Genomic DNA, 22,085 nt, shown 5'->3' on the forward strand with positions numbered 1-22,085 from the left:
ATTCATAGATAGTGATAGAACATTTAAACTGATATTATGACAAATTATATTTTTTTCTTATAAGTTCAAAATTATAATTATTTCACTTGAAAAATTATTAGGAGGTGAATTTAAGTCTTAATTATTTTTTATTACAAAATTGACTCATACTTAAAAAGTATAATTTAATTTCAATTTTAGTCGATTTGACATTTTTAACTTACTTTTATTGTGTCGAGTATATATATATATATATATATATATATATATATATATATTTGTCGATAGTGTTTCAATAGTGTGAAAATTTAAAAAATAATTAAGAGTAGTGTTGATTTTTAAAGATGATACTTTATTATTTTATTAATAAAAGGTCAAAATTATAAATAAATTTTTTATTAATTGAGTCTCATTTTATAAAAATCATTATTTCTATTAATTATTTAAAACTTATTTCCGTCTTTCCTCTAAATTTCTAGCAACATTTCTTATCTTTTTTAAGATTAGAGACCATGAGAGTGAATAAAACTCTACACATTCAACGGATTAGAGTTAAGAACAAAGTAAGTTTATTCTTTGCTTCTTTTTTAGGTGAGTTAGTGTTTTGAGTTGCATGTGTATGGTTCAATGCATGTGATTCAAAATGGTTCTAGGTGAATCTTTGTTTGTCTATGATCACAAGGATATGATTAGATCTCTATTTTTTTGGGTATAGTTAGAACATCTTATGATAAATAAAGTTTAGGAACAACTTTGAATTAGGAGTTTCTCTACTATTTCATACCTGATTAGGTTGAATTGATTTGTGTATTAATTTATGACGATTTGGTATGATTGAATTGTACATGAGTTTTGCTTATCTATAATTAAGTTTATAAGTTGTGTGAAACTCTTATTTGTTGTATTGGTTTATAGTATGTGTGTTGCTTGTAAATTGTGATGTATAAGCTATTTTGGATGCATTGTATTAGTCATATTGGTCCATTTAAGGTTATTTCAACTTATATGTGCAAGTTTATGAAGTATGAAGGGTATAAGGATACTCATAAAGATCGAATTGATAAATTTTTGCATTTTGGTTTATGTTTTTATGAAGACTCACTGAGTAAACCAAATCCTTGTTGAGCCAAAGTTAAAAAAAAATTATAAAAAGCTCCAAATCTTTTCACTTGTTAACTTTTAGCCACTCTCCAATCCACCTTCTCACTAATTTATAAATTCCCTAAAAGGTTTAACCCTAAAGATCATGAAACAGCCTTTGTGCAAATGAGGTTTACATTAATTTCACAAACACACAACATCACACATAAACCAATTTTCTAATCAATTATGAACCGAAAAAAAATAATCTTTCTATTTAATCATATAATCACAACATCACACACATGTTATAATTTAATATAAATTGCTTAATATCACTAATGTAGTGACACCAATAATAGTACATATAATAGTTGACATAATAGACTTGACAAACCTTATTAAAATAAACTACTATTGTATTAAAAAATAATTTAAGTTTAACCCATCTTTACAATGTAATAATAATATTAAAAAATAAAAAAAATTAAAATGCAACAAATCTAATAATAAAAATAAATTTTATTCCATATTTATCAACTAAATTTACCAACTATCATAAAAATTCAAATAAAAAAAATAAGCCACAAAAATCAACAAAATACATTAAAATTTATTTAACATGCAACCCATCTTATAATAAATCTAAATTTTATTCCAAATTTATCAAAAATCATAATTTTCCTAATAAAAAAAATAAGCCAAAACAATATACAAAATAAACGCATACATGAACTAGAGAAAAATGAAAAAGTAGCAAAAACAAGGATGCAGATGAGGAGGGTGGGTTGTCGGCTAACAAAGTTTCACCGTGCAAAGAGGAAGAAAACCCTACATTTGTGTGAAATGGAGACCAAAACGAAATCCAATCGGTTCAAAATGCTTAAATCAGTCCACAAATCAAAACCCAACAAGTTTCATGGTGAAAAACTCACCTGCGGAGGTTGCACTAGCCGACAAAATGCATAGGAGAGGTCGTGGAGAAGAAAAACAGTGACATTTCGTGTTGCTAGTCTGCAATATATCAAGTGGGACGTTGGTTTTGAGACTACCCAACGTTAAGTGATGTCGGATAAGTTAAACAACAGACATCGAGTGACGTCGAGCGCATGGGAGACCGACGTTATGCTGGAGTGACGTCGGGTGCGTGAGAAACCGACTTTAAGGGACGTCAGGGCAATGCTGGACAAACGTTAAAATTGATGCTTTGTTTACAAAAATACCACCGGTAGAGTTGTCAAAATGGGCCGCCCGACCCGACCTGGCCCACCACGGGTTGGTCACTTAGTGGGCCAACCCAACCCGACTCACTTATTAGCGAACCGAAAAAATTCGAACCTAGTCCAGCCCACCACGGGTTGGTGGGTTAAACGGGTTGGCTCACTAGCCCACTTAAAGAAAAAAATATAATTTTTTTTCTTAAGTCATAAATTATATTTCAGATTAAAATTTAAATAAACTTGAATACAATCTCAATATAATCCAAAATGATGTTAAACTTCAATACAAACCAAAGTAAATAAATAAAATACAAATTACTATCTAAGATTAAAGCATTCTTGTGACTTACTCAATCTTTTATTGAATGCAGTACTTTTTTCAACAAATTACTTATAACTTTTTCCAATAATTATACTTTTATTAGTTAAAGTTAGGTTTTCATTTGTCAATCCACCAATGTGTTTGGTTAAAAAAATAGCCCAACATTGCAAAGTCTAACATAATGTGTGTCACCATGCGGGTTGGTGGGCCAATCCGGCCCACCACGGGTTCAACCTGGATGAGCTAGGTTCTTGGTGGACGGGGTCAAAAATTAACTTGTATTGAAATTTGTAAAAAAAAATTCAACCCAACCCGATCCGAACCCGTGGTGGGCTGGGTTGGCCCACGGGTTCTGACCCACTTTAACGACTCTAACCATCGGTAATTTGTTACGTTTGTATTATCTCCAACAGACGTTAACTGAATGACGTTATAAACACTTTTTGTGTTAATGAATCGTAAAGTATTGTTTATAAATTTTAAATTGATTTTCTATCCAAGAATCATGACTAAAAATAATTTATATGTTAAAAAGTTGTTTAATTATCTTTTAACTATAATGAAAACATTAAACCATACTTCCAAAATAAGATGATGGTTAATACTAAAATTTAATTGCATAATTAACCCATTTCATCATATAAATTGCTAAAGACGTGTTTAACACATCTTAAATGGGACCTTTTGTAATGAGGACGGAACACGTGACATTATTTGTCAAGTAGCCATATCCATGACAGGCCAAAATCTTTGAAGACTTTAATGGAACAAATTGAAAAGCTGTTTGATATGTTATGTCTTTGAGCTGTATACATGCAATATCGAAAACTACGTATTCACCATATACGTACAATCTCATCGAGTACAATAGAGAAATTCACGTTGAAAATTAATAATTACATTACATAATTTATTTTGAGTTTCTAACAACATTTAACTTCACTACTTTTGAAGAAAATTAATTTAAACAATAAATTATTGTGGAGAAAACATTTCATGACGCATGAAAGTCATATAAAACATAAAGGGCTTTTATCTTTGACGTTACGCAATTGTTTTAAAAGGTACCTTTCTTATTGTTACACATAGAAAAGAATGAAACAAGCTCCTACACTTGTGTTAACATTTATATGATTTTTGAATTTACCAAAGCAATAAAATAAAAGTATTCACAATACTATTTTTCTTCTTCTTCATTTCCTCCGATAATGGCTACAATATCAATGTAAGACTGATCTCACTTACTCGCTGGACGAGATAAGACTTATTGAACGAATTTATTAAAATTGCTCTCCGTGATTTTATGCGCTGATTGAATGAGACATTCACTAAGTGAAAGATTTCAATTAAAGTTTTTGAGTTCAAAAAATCATGGTTGGTTGAGTGAGTTCACTGCGCAAATTTTTAATAATTTGCTCTCAGTACCCACTAATTAGGCAACTATGACGTCGCTGATCGAGATGTTTGCTTTTTCAGATGAAATATTTTGTTGGTGTTTAAGAAAAAAGTGAATTGTAAAATACTTTAGAACATGTTTATATGATGGTGAAGTATTGAAAAGAGAGATATAATGTATAAATGGCATGAATGAGTGATGTTAAATTGCTTTAAGATATAAATGTGACGATGATTTTTGTATGAGAAACATGTTTGAATATGACGTGATGAAAGTGAAAAGAGTTTATAGTGAAAAAGTATTTCACTCAATTGAACTTAGGGTTTAATGATAAGGATTCAATTAAGAGATTATCCATACTTTACTAAATATTTTAACATAAAGGAAGATATTTGGGTAATGAAGGTTGATAGAGGTTTCTATGCCGAAAATTAGTTTGAAAGAAAACCTTTATGACGAGTCAGAATGAGTTAACCTTGATACATGGAATTTACATAAGGTCATATTATGAGGTTGGGTAGAGCCTGGGTATTAAAAGCCAAAACTTATTTAGGATTCATTTGACAGACATAGAATCTTTAAGTCTAATTTAACGCACATATATTTCAGAAGTAGAGATTTTTAGTTGGTCTACCTAGTTATGTGCAATAAATGAATTGTTTAAGATTTGTTATTTATATTAATTCTTTGAGTTGTATGAGTTTCAAACCTTTTTAAATATATTATCTTATACCCTGATTTGCAATTGCGTCTTTACCTTCTATGATCATTTATTTGCACGGGAGTAAGAAAGAGCATGTGAAAGTCATCAACACTTAGATAACTCAAGAATTATGTAGATAATGAAAGTTACTTTTTGCATATTTTCTTTTATACTTTAAGGAAGTTCCCCTTCCTTCTTGTTAAGTCTTATGTTTTTTAAAAAACTTTACTATATAAATTAATGAAAAATATTAACACATAAATTATACTTATGTATTTTTTTTAGCACACATGGGTTATTGTAATGATAATGGTAGGAAAGCATTAAGCCTCTGGTAGGTTTATAAGGGAGGTTTCACTCGGAGAATAAACACCAATGAGATCTGAGTCCAACTATATAAGGCATTGATACTATTTTCAACCCAAAACTTTAAAACAATGAGTTTATGTGTCTTTATTCTTATATAATGTTCTATTTTCTCATCTTTACCCAATATGAGACTTAATCTCACACTCGGATTCCTAATAGACTCTAATGACAAAATAATAATAATAATACGGAATGTGATACTTTGACAAAATTTACTTTTCAACACATACTAAACTTTTTTCTCTTTTTTCTAAGTTATATCAAATATTTCTTTCATCTATTAAAGTGTTGTCACATATGTATTGTTAACAATTTGTCAACAATACTTTGTTAAAAAATAATTTTCTTAATAATACAAACTACATATACAACAAAAAAGGTTAAAAAAAAATGTGCTCAAAGGTATTAAAATAGATTTGAGCCAAGTTGAAAAAATTTGAACTCCATAAGTTATGAGTTAAAATCAAGTTTATTTATACAATATGCACAATTAGAAAATATAAAATATTTTTATAAGTTATTTTAGATCTTTTACATATATTATAGAGATGTTATAGATTTCACTATAAGGTGGAAAAAAAAAGGTATTAAAATAGATTTGAGCTAAGTTGAAAAAAAATTTAAACTTCATAAGTTATGAGTTAAAATAAAGTTTATTCATCCAATATGGACAATAACTATACGGAATAATAAGCTATACAGAACAATGACTGTCGTTTTATTTACATCTCTACTCAGAATTAGTTTGCCTCATAGATACTCAATTTACTTATATATTTACAAAAACACTTAAAACAAAACAATTATTACTTTCGGTTAGCAACTTGGATATGCAAAATTTGTATCCATTAATTTGAAGGAAGTAAATACAAAGATACATTACAACAGACAAAAATATAATTTGCTATTTTTATTTGTAATGTCTAGATACATCAACGATGACTAGATTCTAATTGAATTCTTATTTAAAAAAAAGATAATTTATTCATATTTGTTAGTTTGTTATTTTAAGAAGGTGTATATGATACCAGGAGAAATATATATAATAAGTATGTACTCTCATATAAATATGTGGATATTAATTCAATCAATAAAATAATTCTATTTTGACATGGTAAGAATAAAATTACAATTACATATTAATTTATTCATTTAGTTTTTTAAAATTATACAAATTTGATTAAATTTTGCAGCTAAAATATACTTTTGATCCTAGAAATGTGAAATTTCAGCATGTATAAATTGTTAGTACCAGATTTAGTTTTGCAGTTTTTCGAAATTAAATAATTGTAGTTCGTGACGAATTTATGGTGTACATTACTTACAATAAAAAATTACATATATGTAAGTGATAATAATATCAAATATTCATTTACTTACAATATTTATGAGAAACATATTTCTATTAACTACCATATATTAATGAACATAGAATTAAGGCTTTAAACTAAGCATTGATTTTCGTTTATGTTCAAAAATTTTAATTATCTCTTTAAATTTTGATCAGTCTCAATTATATTTTTATTTTTTAAAATATAATGTAGTTTAGTTATTTCCGTTAATATATAATGTTAATTCATATATTATGTGTTAGCTTGTATTTTTTAAAAATTTTTAATAGAAAAATATGTTTGACATGTGTTAATTGAGAAATTATGTCACGCAGCAGAGATTATATGACGTGACAGTGGTAGATGTCATGTAAAAAAATTTAATTTAGTCTATTTATTTATTATTTTGTTTAAATTCAATCTTAAATTTTTTAAACTAAAACAATTTTATATCTTTTAAGTGATTGAAACTAAATTTAACTTTTATATAAATTAGATAATGATAATTTTATCAAATATTTTTAATAAGATTAAATATATTTAAATTTATACATTATATTGAACTTCATTTAAATTTTGTTTCAAATATTTACATATCAATAATTTCTATACATATGTTAGATTTGATTTAAAAATAATAATTTTACAAATTTAAAAGTAAAATTTTAAAATAGTTTTATAACAATTTAAAAGATATATATTAAAAATTTTAAAACAAAACTTAAATAAAGTTTAATGTAAAATATAAATTTAATATTGTTAAAAATATTTAATAAAAATATTAATTTTAACAAAGTCTATCAATATAACATTTTATAAAAGTTAAATTTAATCTCAATATAGAAAAAAATGAAATTGTTCTGGTTTAAAAAAAAGTGAAATTGAGTCGAGACAATAATATTTAATTGAAACTGATCAAAATTTAAAATCATAGTTTTGAACAAATATAAAGGTCAAGACATGATTTAAACTAAAATTAATTAATTAAAAAAATGGAGATATGGTAGATTTATAATTTAAACATTAAAAAAAATTATAGGGTACAAAACAAAAATAATTATAATAGTTAAAAGTATATTTAAGTCTAAGGAATACTATAGATAGCTCACACTCCTATTCTCCCATGGTTCTTCCAATCTAAACCCAAAAGATGTTAATTTTTTTTTTCAAGGTTTAGCTTTAAACTTTTCATATGCCAAATAATTTCTTTTAGATTTCAATTTTTAATTGATTTTAAGTATTTCTATTTCCATTTTTTCATTCAAATTAATTTTACATATTTATTCTATCATTTCGAAATATTTATCAAATGAAAAAAAAAATCATATATTCCTATTAGTATGCAGTTTTTAAAACAGCTGATTAAACTATTAGTGATGATATGATCAAACTGTTATCAATAATTTTGTTGTGTCAGTATATATAGTTTAAGTTTTTTTAGTATACTCTTTTACGTTAGTATGTGCAATTGGAAATGTAGTTATTTATACATGAATTTATTTTATTTCGTAGCTCATGTTTCTTTATAATAACACTTTGTGAACGGTCAAATAGTTTTGTTATACACGAAAATCTATAATAATTAAATAATAGTATGAACGCATTGTAACTTAGTATTTAGAGTTGGTGAAATTAATGAATAAACATTTTATTTTATTAGATGGTGTTGAAATGAAATTTGAATCACATAATTACTTCCACTGCACACTGTATTTTTTTCTCTCCCGTTTCTCTTCTCCTTTATTCTCTGCCTGCCATTTTTATTATTTTTTATTTATGAATTTTATTTATTTAATTAGTGCTTCCCCCTCTTCCGTTCTCATTTTTCGTTCTTTCTCTCTCTCGTTCTCTCGCCCGCTGCATCACAAACACAATCGTTTCTCTCTCCTTTTGACCTAAATCATCTTCTGCTGATTCCGCGCATTTGCCTCTGACGGATTACACCCAAATTGTACTTACCTTTTGAGACTCAATGGTGCTATGATAATTATTACTTATTTTTTAATTGGCGTTACTGTAATTTGTTGATTTTTTTTTTGTTTTTTTTTTCAGGCGGTGAATTATCGATCACGAGGTTTCGATTGACATTGCTGGAGATTTTAAGCTTTTCGTAATTGGTATCGGGAGTGCGGTGTTGATTGGGAAGGGGCACTGCATGTTCCATTTGTAAGGAGAGGGGGTCCTCTGCTGCGAGGATTCCCGGTGTTGGTTGTTCAGATTCGTGGCTTTGTTGTTCGAAGTTGGAGAGGTTCTCTAAATATTAGGTATTGAATTTGTTGGGGGAAATGTTTGCTCCGGTTCCGGATGGGGCATGTGAGGGAAGTGGAGTTTCGGGATCCATTTCGATTCCTCAACGCTTTGTGTGGCCTTATGGAGGAAGAAGGGTGTTTTTGAGTGGTTCTTTCACGAGGTATCTTGTTTATTACAACGCCACTCAACGTTACGATACTTGCTCTTCGTTATTTGGTGTTATGGATGTGAATACGGGATTTTGTGGTTTTTTGTTTTTGTGATGTCAGGAATGGGAATTGATTAATTAATGTTGACTTGTATTGTATTCGCAGATGGTCAGATCATATAGCTATGTCTCCGATGGAGGGGTGCCCTGCTGTGTTTCAAGTTGTTTGCAACTTAATGCCGGGGTTTCATCAGGTTGTTTTGCCTATTTGAATTTGGTTGGCTAACACGAGGAAATAATCCTCAGTATGATTGGCACTTTTACATCGTTTACTTGCATGTATCATGTATGTACGTATCTATTTGCTTGATGGCCGTTATGTTCAAAAGCACGTGCTTCTCTTTGAAAGATCAGTACGAGGGGATGATCTCGTCAAATTCTGCTTGCTGATCTTGCTGGGAAAAATGAAAACCAAATAAGAGAAATGCGTTTGTAAATATAGATTGTGTGTTTCTTAATTTAGATTTTGTGGAAATTGGTAAGGAACCCCTTGGTAATTTTAAACTTTCATTAATTAGGAGTTTGTACCAGTAATTTATGGGTAAAAGTTGGTATGGCTTTCATGGAAGGCAAGGAAGTAGGTCTTGCGACGTTGGAGCTGTTGTAAAGAGTGAACAGTAAACATTGATGGTTGGGTAAATGATAAAACCTTTGGGTAATTTGTGTCATTTTGACTATTGAGGAAACCAAGCAAGCTTGTTTTCTCAGAATAAGGATGGTCAATTGTGTGGTAGATTAGACTAATGTATTTTAACTCTTTAAGTTTATTATGACTTAGATTACCAATCAGACTATCCTCTATCAACAACTATAATACATGGGTTTGAAGCCTGTCATATCGCTGGAGCTGCCAGCCTATCAATTTTAGATGATCTCTATTTGACTTGCAGCTATTTCCTAAATTGAAAGTCTGTATAGGTTTTGTACTCTTGTTTAAGTTACCTTGGGAAGAGTTAGTTGATCCTTATTCAAATTCATGAATAAATGTTTAATGTGATAATTTTGCTAAGTTCTACCAATTCTTTAGTGTCACTAAAATGGTTTGCCATTTGTATGATTGTTTTCCATATTCTCTTGGGAATTAATTTTCTAATTGTGGGAGATATAAAATTTTTGATAGCTAGATTGAAGAAGTTTCGCAGGTTGGGTTTGTATTTTGTTTTATCAAGGAACAAATGTTGGATAGAATAGAACTCATGCTCACATTTTTTGGCACATCCAGATTTGTTTATCCATGTTTTTTTAAATGTTCCATAACTTGTATGTATGTAAATATTAATTTAATATTTGATTTATCTATGTGGTACTTTACTTTCTTTCCTTTCACAACCACTTATAGTGTTAGTATGTTTAATATAACCCATCTAACTGTGATGTTTTAGGAAACGTTAAAGTACTTCTAAACACAATATGGAAAGAGTAACTGATTTATTCTGACAGGGAAAATCTTGTTTCCACTCATGTGCAGTACAAATTTAATGTAGATGGTGAGTGGCGGCATGATGAGCAGCAGCCATCTGTAAGTGGAAGCTGTGGAGTAGTGAATACTATTTATTTAGTGAGAGAACCAGATATCTTACCTTCAATTTTAAGTAATGAAGCACCTGGTAGATCCCAAATGGAGATTGACAATATGGTAAGTTTCCTTTCCCCCATTTGCTGTTATTATATTTTTTGTGTTTGGATAGTATTCTCATTGAGACTGGAGCTTGACACCTGTGACTACTCTTTGCAATATCTTACAAAGTGGTTTAGACCTATCTCAACCCTATACAAAACCGACTTTATAAGGGGTAAGGATTGCCTCCACCGTGTACTGAATTTTGTTGCTATCTCTAGTAAATGTGGAACTTAGATTTTTCCTAATAGGATTGCCTCCATATATAACATCTCAAAAAATGGTTTTAGGTATTATTTAATCTTACATGGTGAGGAATGACTTTGCTATGGGAATATTGCATTCCTGACTTTACATTTCGAAGAATGAAGTTGTTAATCTTGAAACAAACACACTCATAATGTATGGCTCTATGGTTAAATTTTCTTTTAAGTTGCAAACCTTATAACAAACACACTAATAATGTATGGTTCTATGGTTACATTTTCCTTTAACTATTCTATACAAAATTTAAAAAAAAATGACGTCGAAAAGAATTGGACTTTTAATCTTCTTTTCACTTTGAATAATTAAACATCTTAAATTTTCTTCATATGAATGTCATTTCAAATAGTATCAGATTTCATACCTTAGTTCTTAATTTATTGTAGTCTTAGACTATATGCAGTACAAATTTATTGTACAAAAAGGCTACTTGACATGACCTCATAATTTAACAGGAAGCTAATTCCAGGATGCCCGTGTCTGATCTGGTGGTCTCTCGCCAGCGTATATCTGTATTCTTGTCTACACATACGGCTTATGATTTGCTTCCTGAGTCGGGGAAGGTTTGAATATTTTACCTTCTCAATTCCCTCCCCCTTATTCAATAAGAATGTGAAATTTACTTTGCTTTGACTAATTTTTCTTGATTGGTTTATTATCATTGCAGATCATTGCCTTGGATATAAATTTACCTGTGAAGCAAGCATTCCATGTTCTTTATGAACAGGTTTTCCCCGCCTCTTTATTCCATTTATTACTGGGCTTCCCCCTCTTTTCCTTTTAACTTGCACGAGGGCACATGCCCATGCTTGTGGAAGTTATACCCATCTGCACGTATGAGTTTACCTTGTATGAATATGAATGCAATTTGCTTTCAGGGCGTATCTATGGCTCCTCTATGGGATTTTAGCAGGAGTCAGTTTGTTGGAGTTCTTAGTGCAATGGACTTCATTCTAATACTGAAAGAGGTTTGTGGGGAATAAAACATTTATGCAACTCTCCTGTGCCAGTTTTTAGTAAATGTCATGATCCGTGTCCTATAAAACATAATTTTATAACATTGATATTTAAGGTACTTAAGAGCTGGTCACAAATTGATTAAAGTAAAAACTTATAAACTGGTAAAAAAAATGAAAATTCTAAAAGAATCTTGTTACTGTCATTTTTGGCTAATAATAAATCATTTATTTAACTGCTATAGAATAATTTAAAGAGGCATTTTTTTGAAAAACCTTGAAAGTATTTGCATTCTTGAACCTCGTTGGTGCTATTGTCTTTAAGCAAATATCTTCTAGGCCTTCCAATGTTAGATATGCATGGTTTAAGAACCCTCATGTTGTCATCATGATCGTTTGTTGTTGCCTTTTCAGCATCTAATATATGGTCTTATAATGGAATTCTTGAGGTATATTTCTTCAAATTCAGTAGTTATTTGACAAACATAATTTCAGCTGGGAAATCATGGTTCGAATTTGACTCAAGAACAACTTGAGACTCATACTATAGCAGCCTGGAAAGAGGGAAAATTACAGCTACGCAGAACAGTTGATAGTAATGGAGGATCACATCCCTGGCGATTTGTTCATGTAAGTGCTCATGAGCAGTTGTGGTAAATTCTGTGTTTTCTAAGTTATCCATCCAATTTCATACTGTGTAAGATTGTCAACTTTGTAAGCAGGCATATTCTGGAATGCATTTGCAACATAATTGATGAGTATTAAGTCCTAGACAATATGAATATCTTGTAAGACATTTAGATATGTATATACCACTGGTTCAATTTACATTCTTCTTAATGCGTAAGTTTCATTTGGTTTGATTTTATAAGAAAAAAAATATACAATTTAGTTCATAGCTTGGGCTTTTAAGCGAAACATTGTGTACTGAACCAAACTGAGATTGTGTTTATAGTGTATACTCTTGCATGCATACACTTGTGAGCAAAAACAAGTGAGACAAGATCTTATTGGAGAAATCATACTAGAGTTTAGAACTGAAAGTTTGTCTTGTCATTCTTGTAAGCTGTATGTAATAGATATATGGAGGAAGGGTGAGAGGGAGATAAGACATTTGTTTTCTAGTATATGTGGTGTATGCTGTTGTGGCTATGATAGAAGGATACTATACCAAGTAATGAGGGCTATACTAAGTTAAATCTAAACAGAGAAAGAAAACTACCATTGAATTAGGTGATCCATATAGTCAACTTCATCTAGCGGGATGAATTAGGTAATAGTGTTACTTCTCTCAGTTATCTTTTTCTTCTTTTGTTGTATACTATTTAGTGATTTTGTTTAATATAAATCTTTAGGTTTATTTTGATATACGTGATGATGTATTAGCATTTTACGTTGAAGAAAATGCATATTAGTCTAGCACGGCATTCTGATTATGTTTCTAGATTCCCCTCCATCTATAAGAGGGCAGGATGTGAGCTTTAGTCTTTATGATTGGATATTTTTTCTAGGCCGGACCACATGAATGTCTAAAGGACGTGGCTTTTAAGATTTTGCAAAACAAGGTGTCAACCATTCCTATCATCCATTCTTCTTCAGAGGATGGTTCATTTCCTCAACTGCTACATCTTGCTTCCCTATCAGGAATACTGAAAGGTAAATTTCTGGTCAATTGGTTATAGATAAATAAAGGGTATGGAAGTTTGGACTTGGAAGTGATGTGGAGTCAAATTTTCAGGTATATGCAGACATTTTAAGCACTCCTTGAGTTCTTTGCCCATTCTTCAACATCCAGTGGGTTCAATACCTTTGGGTGTATGGATGCCTAAAGTTGGGGAACCAAATGGACGGCCACTAGCAATGCTGAGACCAAGTGCTTCTCTTGGTGCTGCTCTGTCAATGTTTGTTCAAGGTGATCATTCTTCTGTGTGAAGTTAACAAGGTGTTTGTTCTAGTTAGTTGCTGAGTTACGGTATTTCCCCTAAAAGATTTTTCGTGAAGGTTTCCAATCCAACTTCAAATTCACTTGTAGGGTATTCTTTCAAAGATCTTTCTGTAATTGGAATAATTATATCAATTAAGAAATGGAACACAATTGAAAGGGAGGTTTGTGCAGCCACGGGGTACCTTTCCTTTGTGCACTAACCAATAGAAACAATAAATTTGTTTGGCAGATATTATATGTTGGGACTCAAATCCGAAAATATAAAAACTTAAGTTTGACTGATTCGTATGGAGTGGTACTCAGCATGTCTCATTAAGAGTTTTTCAAAGTAAAGTTTCATTTCATGAACACATGTGATTGTTATATTTGTTTTTGGCCAGAGGGATACATTTGGGGAATCGCTTTCACTGAGGCCATAGGCATTTTTTTTTTTCGTGATTTATTATGTGGTTAGATATGAACCTTGGGAGAACCACACTACGAAGGCTAGCTGTTGTAGTTGGAGAATCCAAGGCCTTATAAACCCCACACTTGAATCCCATACTTCGAATGTGAGACTCAACTCCATACCTTGGTATTGATCCTAACATATTATTGATAGCGGTGCAGAATTGAGTGTAATTACATAGCATTTTTGCCTAGTTTATTGTATTCCATGTGAATATTTGAAAGAGAGATTTGTATTGGAAACTATGTCTATCATACGGCAGAAAGTTTTATTTGTATTGAAACCAATGAACACGTGGGTTTATTTTTACCATATCTAGTTGTTACATTACCCAATTACACAATCAATACTAAAAGTAATACATAATTACCCTATTCACATTGTTTTTAGCAAATCTACTTTCTCTTTGCAGCTGAAGTTAGCTCAATACCGATTGTGGATGACAATGATTCTTTGCTAGACATTTATTCAAGAAGGTGGTATTTCTTTTCTCCCCCTTATGTCCCATGTGTATGATTTAAAGGTTTCCTCCAGCCTATATGAAATCTCCCTATTATTTTATTTTACTCTCAGCGATATTACAGCATTGGCTAAAGATAAAGCATACGCTCGGACATCTCTGGAGGAAATTAGTATTCACCAGGTGATCACTGCGTGATAGATAGTACATTTGTTTGTTACCAAAAACTGGCTCTAAATATTTACACCCATGGTTGTAGGCATTGCTTTTGGGACAAGATGCAAGTTCTCCTTATGGGCTTTACACCGGTCACAGATGTCACATGTGTTTGAGATCTGATTCGTTGCACAAAGTGATGGAGCGGCTGTCTATTCCTGGTATTGTTTTCTTTACTCATTATTACGAAAAGGTAAAAAAATGAGAGTGGTTTGTTGGTTCACCAACTTGGTTCACTTTACAGGGGTTAGAAGACTTGTGGTTGTGGAGGCTGGGAGCAAGCGCGTGGAGGGAATTATTTCTTTAAGTGATGTGTTCAGATTCTTGTTAGGGTAGTTGTGATGTGAAGGAGACTCCTTTTCTTGTATTTGCACTGCTTTTCTGAGATGCTGTTGTCCTGCTATGGTATGCTTTTTTAGGATAGAAGAAACTGGAGAGAAATTTCTGTAAATTGAGGATCGCTTTTCTCTTTCTTAAAAATCTCAACTAAATCGTTTCTCCTGTGTGCCGGCACATCTGCAATACATGTGTCCAGTGCTAATAGAAATGAAGGAGAAACTGTGAAAACAAAATAAAAACAGAGAGACTAGGAAAACATGAAAATATATATAGCCCAATGCAGCACCCACCATACCCTGCTGTTGTTGGTTCCAGTCGGTTGTATCGTTGTAATTTAAGGGTCTTTGTCTTCTTTTTCCATACCATTTCCCCTCATAACTCCATTTCGTAACTCTTAACTTTCTTTTGCTCCATTTTTACATGCTTAATAGATTACGTTTTTATGTTTCAATTTTTGTGTTAAATTCAAATATTAATTAACATGTATTTTTATTTTGATGAATACAAACTAAAGAGGTATTTTAGCAAATCTAGTCTCTTTACCTCAACAACTTGTTATTTTGACCCCATACTAGCTGAAACAATTGTTGTCGTGATTTTGAAAGTGAACAATCCTACAACTTAAAGAATTTTGTCCTATTAGCTTCGTAACTTTGTATAAAATTCTCACGTGGCAAACAAAATAGTCCTTGGGAAGACTTGGGTTGATTACAATTTCTTAAATTTATCTAAGACTACGACGTTTCTCCTAAGACAGTTAAATTGAATATGCATTGCGTCCCTTCCTTGACTCTGTTCATCATTTTGGAATAGTAAGAAATTGCCCTCTTTTTTAACGTTTTCAACAGTGATGCACTATCCCTTGTCATATTAAATGTTCATGTACAAAAATACTAGTTAAAAGGATCACTTCTTATGACGTTTTTTTCTACTTTTAAATTTTAATGTTATAACATTTACCAAAACAATTTTTTTAACTTGTTTGCTATTACCAGTTTTTTAAGTAAGCAAACACGGATCCTTATGACTCTCAGTACTGTGAGTGGATAAATTTAATTCAAAGGAAAAAAACATTACTAAAATATTAATTATGAATTGAAAAGTTAATAACATTCACGGTTTTTTTAACCGTCTTTATACACATTATTTCATTGTTTTTCTCTTGTAAACACAACCAATTTCTTTGTTTTCATTATATACTCCTTTCACACTTTTACAACCTTAATACAAGTTCTAGTAACAATTTTTCATAATTGTTATAATAATTCAGTTTTTTAATTATATTATGTTCTTCATATCATAATAAAAGTGAACACGACGGTGAGATACTCACAGAATTACTGCAGACTGAAGGTATTCTCATTGATACCCTTCAGTTACCCTGAAAGAGAATTAACAGCAATAAATGTCACGAACGACTCAATTTTTAAAATTGGTATTTGATCTCGGCTAATTCAAAATTTGTGGCCTCTTTAAGTTTCTTTTCACTTTGCTGTATGGTGATGGTGTGTACCACAGGCAATTTTGTTGCAAACTATAATGTTGTGAAAAATAAATCCATCCCATTGCAGGTTGAAAATTATGATACTAAGCCGCAGTACCAAAAGTGCCACCAATTATGGGTACTTTTGGAACCCCATTACAGTTGAGTTGCAGAGATTTCTACTTTCCAATGTGCAAATTGAGAACGATTAGAAGTTCTGGTTGCAAGTTCTTAAGAAGTCCACACAAATATGCGAAGACACTGCAATCGATGAGACAAATATGTAAGAGATATGGCAGTTGTTCACCACCTTATATTGGGTTATAACTGCATAGCAGGGCACAACTGCTTGGCAGGTTAACTTGACCAAGCCAAAACTTGACCACCTAACTGTTATTGGAGGAGAAAGTTTGTCCATGGTTTCAACTAATCTCATGAACACTGACTGATCTTTATGGCCATCATTGTATCACATTTGTGTTTGGCAATTAGCAGTATTCATGGAGCTGTGGTGCTATCTTTCAATTACACGCCTACTGTTTCTAAATTCCCCAGAATCCTTCTCATCCATTCTATATTTATTTAACTTTCCTGTGCCATGCTCCCTGTCTTCGAATCTATGCCAATTACGGTCATTTCCTCGAGACCCTCTACCATTCCCAAAAGACTGCCGGAATGATCCACCACGGCTGTTTCCTCGGGACCCTCTGCCATCACCGAATGATCGTCGGGATGGACCATCAAAATCTTCAAAACTCTTCCTGTTACGGCCATTTCCTTTGGAATCCCTACCATTTCTGTAAGACTGCTGAGACGATCCTTCAAAATCATCACTGAACATATTTTCTCGGCGGCGACTGATAAACCCTGAATTCCTGTTTTTGGTGAAGTTTCTTCTCTCGGAATTGTGCCTATTCCCGTTATTCTGTCTGGATGGATTAAATTTGTCCCCTTTATTTTTTCTGAATGAATATGCCTTATGTATGTCATCATCCTCATCAGAGTATAAGCCAGCACCATTGTCATCCTCAGATTCAGAACCAAAGCTTAATTTCTTAGATGGACCTCTGCCATTTCTTCTTCTGCCAGCACCAGAAACATTCCCAGATTTGAAATTGGAAAGAGTGGACCGTTGTTCTTTTGTAACAAAACCAAGTTCATCATCCTCAGATCCCGAGAATGATGTATTCTTACGAATTGACCGGTGCGGTAGACTTCTTTGAGAAGCTGTTCTGTGACTGGTGTACCTTTCATCATCACTGCCTTCAATATCGTCTGACTCTGACAACTTTTCATCTTCCGAGAAATTACTTTTAGATGTTTCTATTCTTTTACTACTATTTGGAGTAGTTTCTAGCTCATAACTATCAACATCATCCTCATCCTCAAAATCATCAAACCCTATTCCAGGCTTATAAATATCACGATTAGCATATTCTCCATCAGGGGATCCTCGTACTCTGTTGTTCTTCTCAAGATTATCTTCCCACCCTCTATGATTTCCATGTTGCGCATTATTACCTGAAGAGAAATCTTCATTTATGGCATGAGTATCTGCATACTCAAAAGCAGCCACATCGGCACCATCTGATTCATTGTCATCAAAGTCAAAATTCCAGGCATTGGAAACCTCTTGTCGGTTGCCCATCTTATCTAACTTAGGTTTGGAACCCGGTATCCTATCTTGCATCTTATTCTCCAAAAATTCATCAGCTGGGCGCTTACATTCACAATGAAAACATACCATGTTCCTCCTGTAATTCAAGAAGTTGCATCTGCCAGACAAGATAAACAAGTCAAGCTAAAAACATTTCAGCAATAGAATCTTCAGGGATGAACATCAGCGTTACAAAAGTTTGGCAAACATAATTTTGCATGTTTTTAGTGTTAATCATATCACAACATCATGCTTCATACGATCACTACAATTAGGGATGATCCTGACAACGTCCTAGTATCTACCTACCCACTACCGCATGAAAAAAATGACCAGAAATATTTATAGATATTTCTGGTCATTTTTTTAATTCTAGATAAGATTATTTAAAAATAATTCTTTAACACAAACTCAAATAAAAATTAGACCTTAAAGTATAATCTAAATAAATTTGCATAACAAAATATTAAAAAAATATAATTAGTCTTTCCCAAAAAAAATACAAATTTAAAAAAATCATACTGCAAAGCATGAACTCAAATAAAAGTAATTTATTAAAAATAAATTTAATTCCATAAGTTTAGATAAATAAAAACATAAACTTAAAAAATCAAATTCTGAACAATTCTTAAATTTTTAATGTTTTTTCACCAATAACTTTGTTTTGGTCATTTCATTCTTAGAAAAATATTCATATAAAAATCTCCAACAATGGGCCGTGAGTATCTTCAGTTTGGATACCATGATAACTATACTTATCCAGTTAGCAAGTGGACAAATCGAATACTAGTTTATCCTTTACGGGTACCCGTCATCCATTGCAAATTTTACTTGCTAGACATGTAACCTTAAATTCTTTTGTCATCCCTAATTATATAATTGCCAGCTATTCATGAGCACGCACTTGTAACAGAAAGAAAGAGACAGGGGACAGAAGGGCTGTAACAGTGAAGGTTAATGGTAAATTGAAGGACTTTAAACTTACTCAGGACACTCCCATTCTCCTGGCAGCAACTGTCTCTTGGGACGCTTGGCATCACACTGTAAGCAAGCAGTATTCTTCGCAAAATTCATGAATTCACACCTAAGAAGTGTTCAGTAGTATGGTAAGTCAACAGCAGGAAAATAAAAGACTATATGGTGCTATCATCCAATAATGACTAATCCATGCACAATTTATTCCGTAGCCTAACCCTATACATTGAATTACCAGAAGGAAGGGAAAAAAGAAAAATTGACTATCGACAGCTATCAGGGGTTAGCCCAAAAATAAAGGCAGCCTGTTCAAAAGGAGTACCAAACATAATAAATTTGTTAAAAAAAGGTTTTCAAATTGAAATTCACTTGAAACTGAAAGCGGCCACTGGTCAGTTGCCAAAACTGTAATTGTTATAGCAAAATAAATCAGAGAGATTCAGGGACATACTTAGGACATAGCCAGTCCCCTTTTTTCATCTCAACATCATCCCGTCCTATTCGTCTCTTTGGAGGAGGAGGTGGTTGTTTCACTTTTGGTGGTGGTTTTTTAATCACAGGAGGGGTGAGATTTGGATCAATGGGAACTGAACTGAGCTTGACAACCTCATGAAGCAATTTACGAACCACTGTTTTCACAGACTTCTGCTTAAGAAGTGACTTATTGATGACTGAACCATCAACAGGATCAAAACCAAAAGTGAGCAGGAGCCGCATGACATCAAGAGTCCGTGCTTCATCCTCTTTGTTTGTTAGCAGATACGCCCTTTCACAACTGTTTCTCAAGCTGCAGGAACTACAGACCTGATATCAATGAATTTCTCATCAAAATTATACAAAATATGTACTCAAATATTGAGTAACGTGTTATGGATTAAACAATGAGCCCAACGAAGAGAGATGGTAAAGTGTATCTAACAAAGAAAAAAGTGGCATGTGTGCATGAGTAGGAGAGGGATAAAAAGAATGCCAGCAGAGAAAAAGGAGTTTCTTTGCCGCCAATCACAAATACAGGCACACAGATACAGATTTAAATATCTAGTGTCGGTTCTATGGCCTAAATCATAATTTCCATTCACTTACAACTGAAGATGGAACAAGAACTCAAAAAACGAAACTTTCCACATTCATAATTCACACAACTATTAAAAAAAATGGCACCTAATAAATCATGCTACACTTACATCTCCTTCGTCAAGGTGAGCATGCTTTCTTAAAAGTTTTGCAGAGAAAACCACCTTTCTGTCCATAGTGGGGCATCCATAACCAACCAAAACTTGAATATCCTTCCTCGACAAGGACCTGAAATCAATCATCTAAGGTTTCATAATTGTAGCGCATAGAATCCTCCCTTAGACATATTCCTCAACAAAACAAAGCCATAAGTAACAACTACAGCATCACTGATAGCATAATGCCTTTGTAAAATGTCAATCAATCAGAAATAGCCCTGAACAGCAATATCATTGGGTTTTACAATAACCATCTTAAAAGTCATTTCTGAAATTTTATTAGTTAACAATGTAAAACCTTAAACAATTATTATCCCTATTGCATAACCTAACCCATTCAATCACGAAAACGAATTCAACAAAATTGGCTGCACAAACCTCAATATATCAAAACGGTCTCTTCCGTGATTGAGACACGCCATGTGAACGCTCTTGAAATCCTTGGTGAAATCAACTCCTTCAGCAACCACAGGCGGACTGAACCCTGAGTCGAGGACCATTTTATCCTCGTCCATCCTTCTGTGGTCGAAGTAATTCTGGTGCACGAGCATTTCCATCAACTGGATCCACTCGGGCCATGGGTGCACCAGTTCCACAGCCTTCATCGGCGGCAGCTCCGGGGGGGTTTCATCGGCGACGGAGAGAGGCGGCGGCTCAGGTTGGGCGTCGCTTTGAGGGGGAGCGTCCTTGGATTGGCGCCAGGCTCGAATGCGCTGAAGCGTTTCGTGCTTCTGAGAACGCTCTTTCTCGATGGCATCGATCTGATCGAAGACGAAGCTGAGACGCGCGGAGAGGGAAGAAGGTTTGGGATCAGGGTTAGGGTCTGGTGGGGTTGTGGAGAAAGGTTTAGTGAGAAGGTGAAAGAACGAAGAAGAAGAAAAGGGTTTAGGGTGTAGAGAATAAGAAAAATGAAAGCGTCTGGTTAGTAGAAGAGAGAAAGCACCATAACCATAACCCATTACTTAGACTGCAACAGTGTTGTGTTTGGGATTATGAGAGTATGGCGTTCCGCTACAAACTTAAAACCTCCATTGACACTGTCACAAACCTTAAACCCTACTACTACTTTGTACCAAAGCCTCTCATCATTTCCATTTTTGTTTTCTCTTTTTATTTCTTGTATTAGATTTCCCATGCCTTTTATAGTTTTTAAAACCTACGAAAAAAAATTAAGGATATTAAATATTAACTAATATTTACCTGAAAATAGTATTTCTATTCATGATTGTGATATGAAAACCATCTTATGCCAATTCCGCAGAATAATAGTTACTATTCTTTTCATAATTTTATTTTCATTACCTCAAATATTGGTTTGACCACAATTGGACATACGAATTATTGATTAACGTCTCCAAATGATTTGATCGTAAGAACATTAGTTATAATCAGATAGTTTTACATTTTCTGTACCCAACAATAGACAATATATCACTTGATAAAAAAAATATAAAAAAAAACTCAGGTCACTGTACTTTCTGAGGCGAATCAATTCTTCAAACTCAGGTCACTTTACTTTTCTTATCAAAATATATTTTTCATATCCAAAATATATGAGATGTTTTTCTAAAGACACTTTTCGAAACAAACTTCTTGATTCAAACTTTTCAAATATTTCTGGAACAAAATATTTC

General features: G+C 32.4%; 2 protein-coding genes across 2 annotated transcripts; one reads left to right on the forward strand and one right to left on the reverse strand.

Moving 5' to 3' along the window:
* The first annotated feature begins 8,186 nt into the window (after positions 1–8,186).
* Positions 8,187–15,502, forward strand: LOC114188184 (sucrose nonfermenting 4-like protein). The gene is made up of 14 exons (XM_028076738.1): positions 8,187–8,351; positions 8,453–8,810; positions 8,965–9,052; positions 10,327–10,494; positions 11,196–11,303; positions 11,408–11,467; positions 11,619–11,708; positions 12,192–12,326; positions 13,208–13,352; positions 13,435–13,608; positions 14,502–14,565; positions 14,663–14,732; positions 14,809–14,926; positions 15,010–15,502. Exons 2-14 carry the CDS (start codon positions 8,686–8,688, stop codon positions 15,099–15,101), a joined length of 1,437 nt encoding a protein of 478 aa, XP_027932539.1. The 5' UTR covers positions 8,187–8,351; positions 8,453–8,685; the 3' UTR covers positions 15,102–15,502.
* A 1,277-nt stretch (positions 15,503–16,779) lies between these two features.
* Positions 16,780–21,567, reverse strand: LOC114188917. Its single transcript, XM_028077587.1, has 5 exons — positions 20,830–21,567; positions 20,404–20,521; positions 19,671–20,023; positions 19,230–19,328; positions 16,780–18,362 (listed from the first exon to the last, which is right to left on the reverse strand). Exons 1-5 carry the CDS (start codon positions 21,408–21,410, stop codon positions 17,102–17,104), a joined length of 2,412 nt encoding a protein of 803 aa, XP_027933388.1. The 5' UTR covers positions 21,411–21,567; the 3' UTR covers positions 16,780–17,101.
* Between the last annotated feature and the right edge of the window lie 518 nt (positions 21,568–22,085).

This window comes from Vigna unguiculata, chromosome 6 (assembly GCF_004118075.2).
Source record: "Vigna unguiculata cultivar IT97K-499-35 chromosome 6, ASM411807v1, whole genome shotgun sequence".
Lineage (NCBI taxonomy): Eukaryota > Viridiplantae > Streptophyta > Magnoliopsida > Fabales > Fabaceae > Vigna > Vigna unguiculata.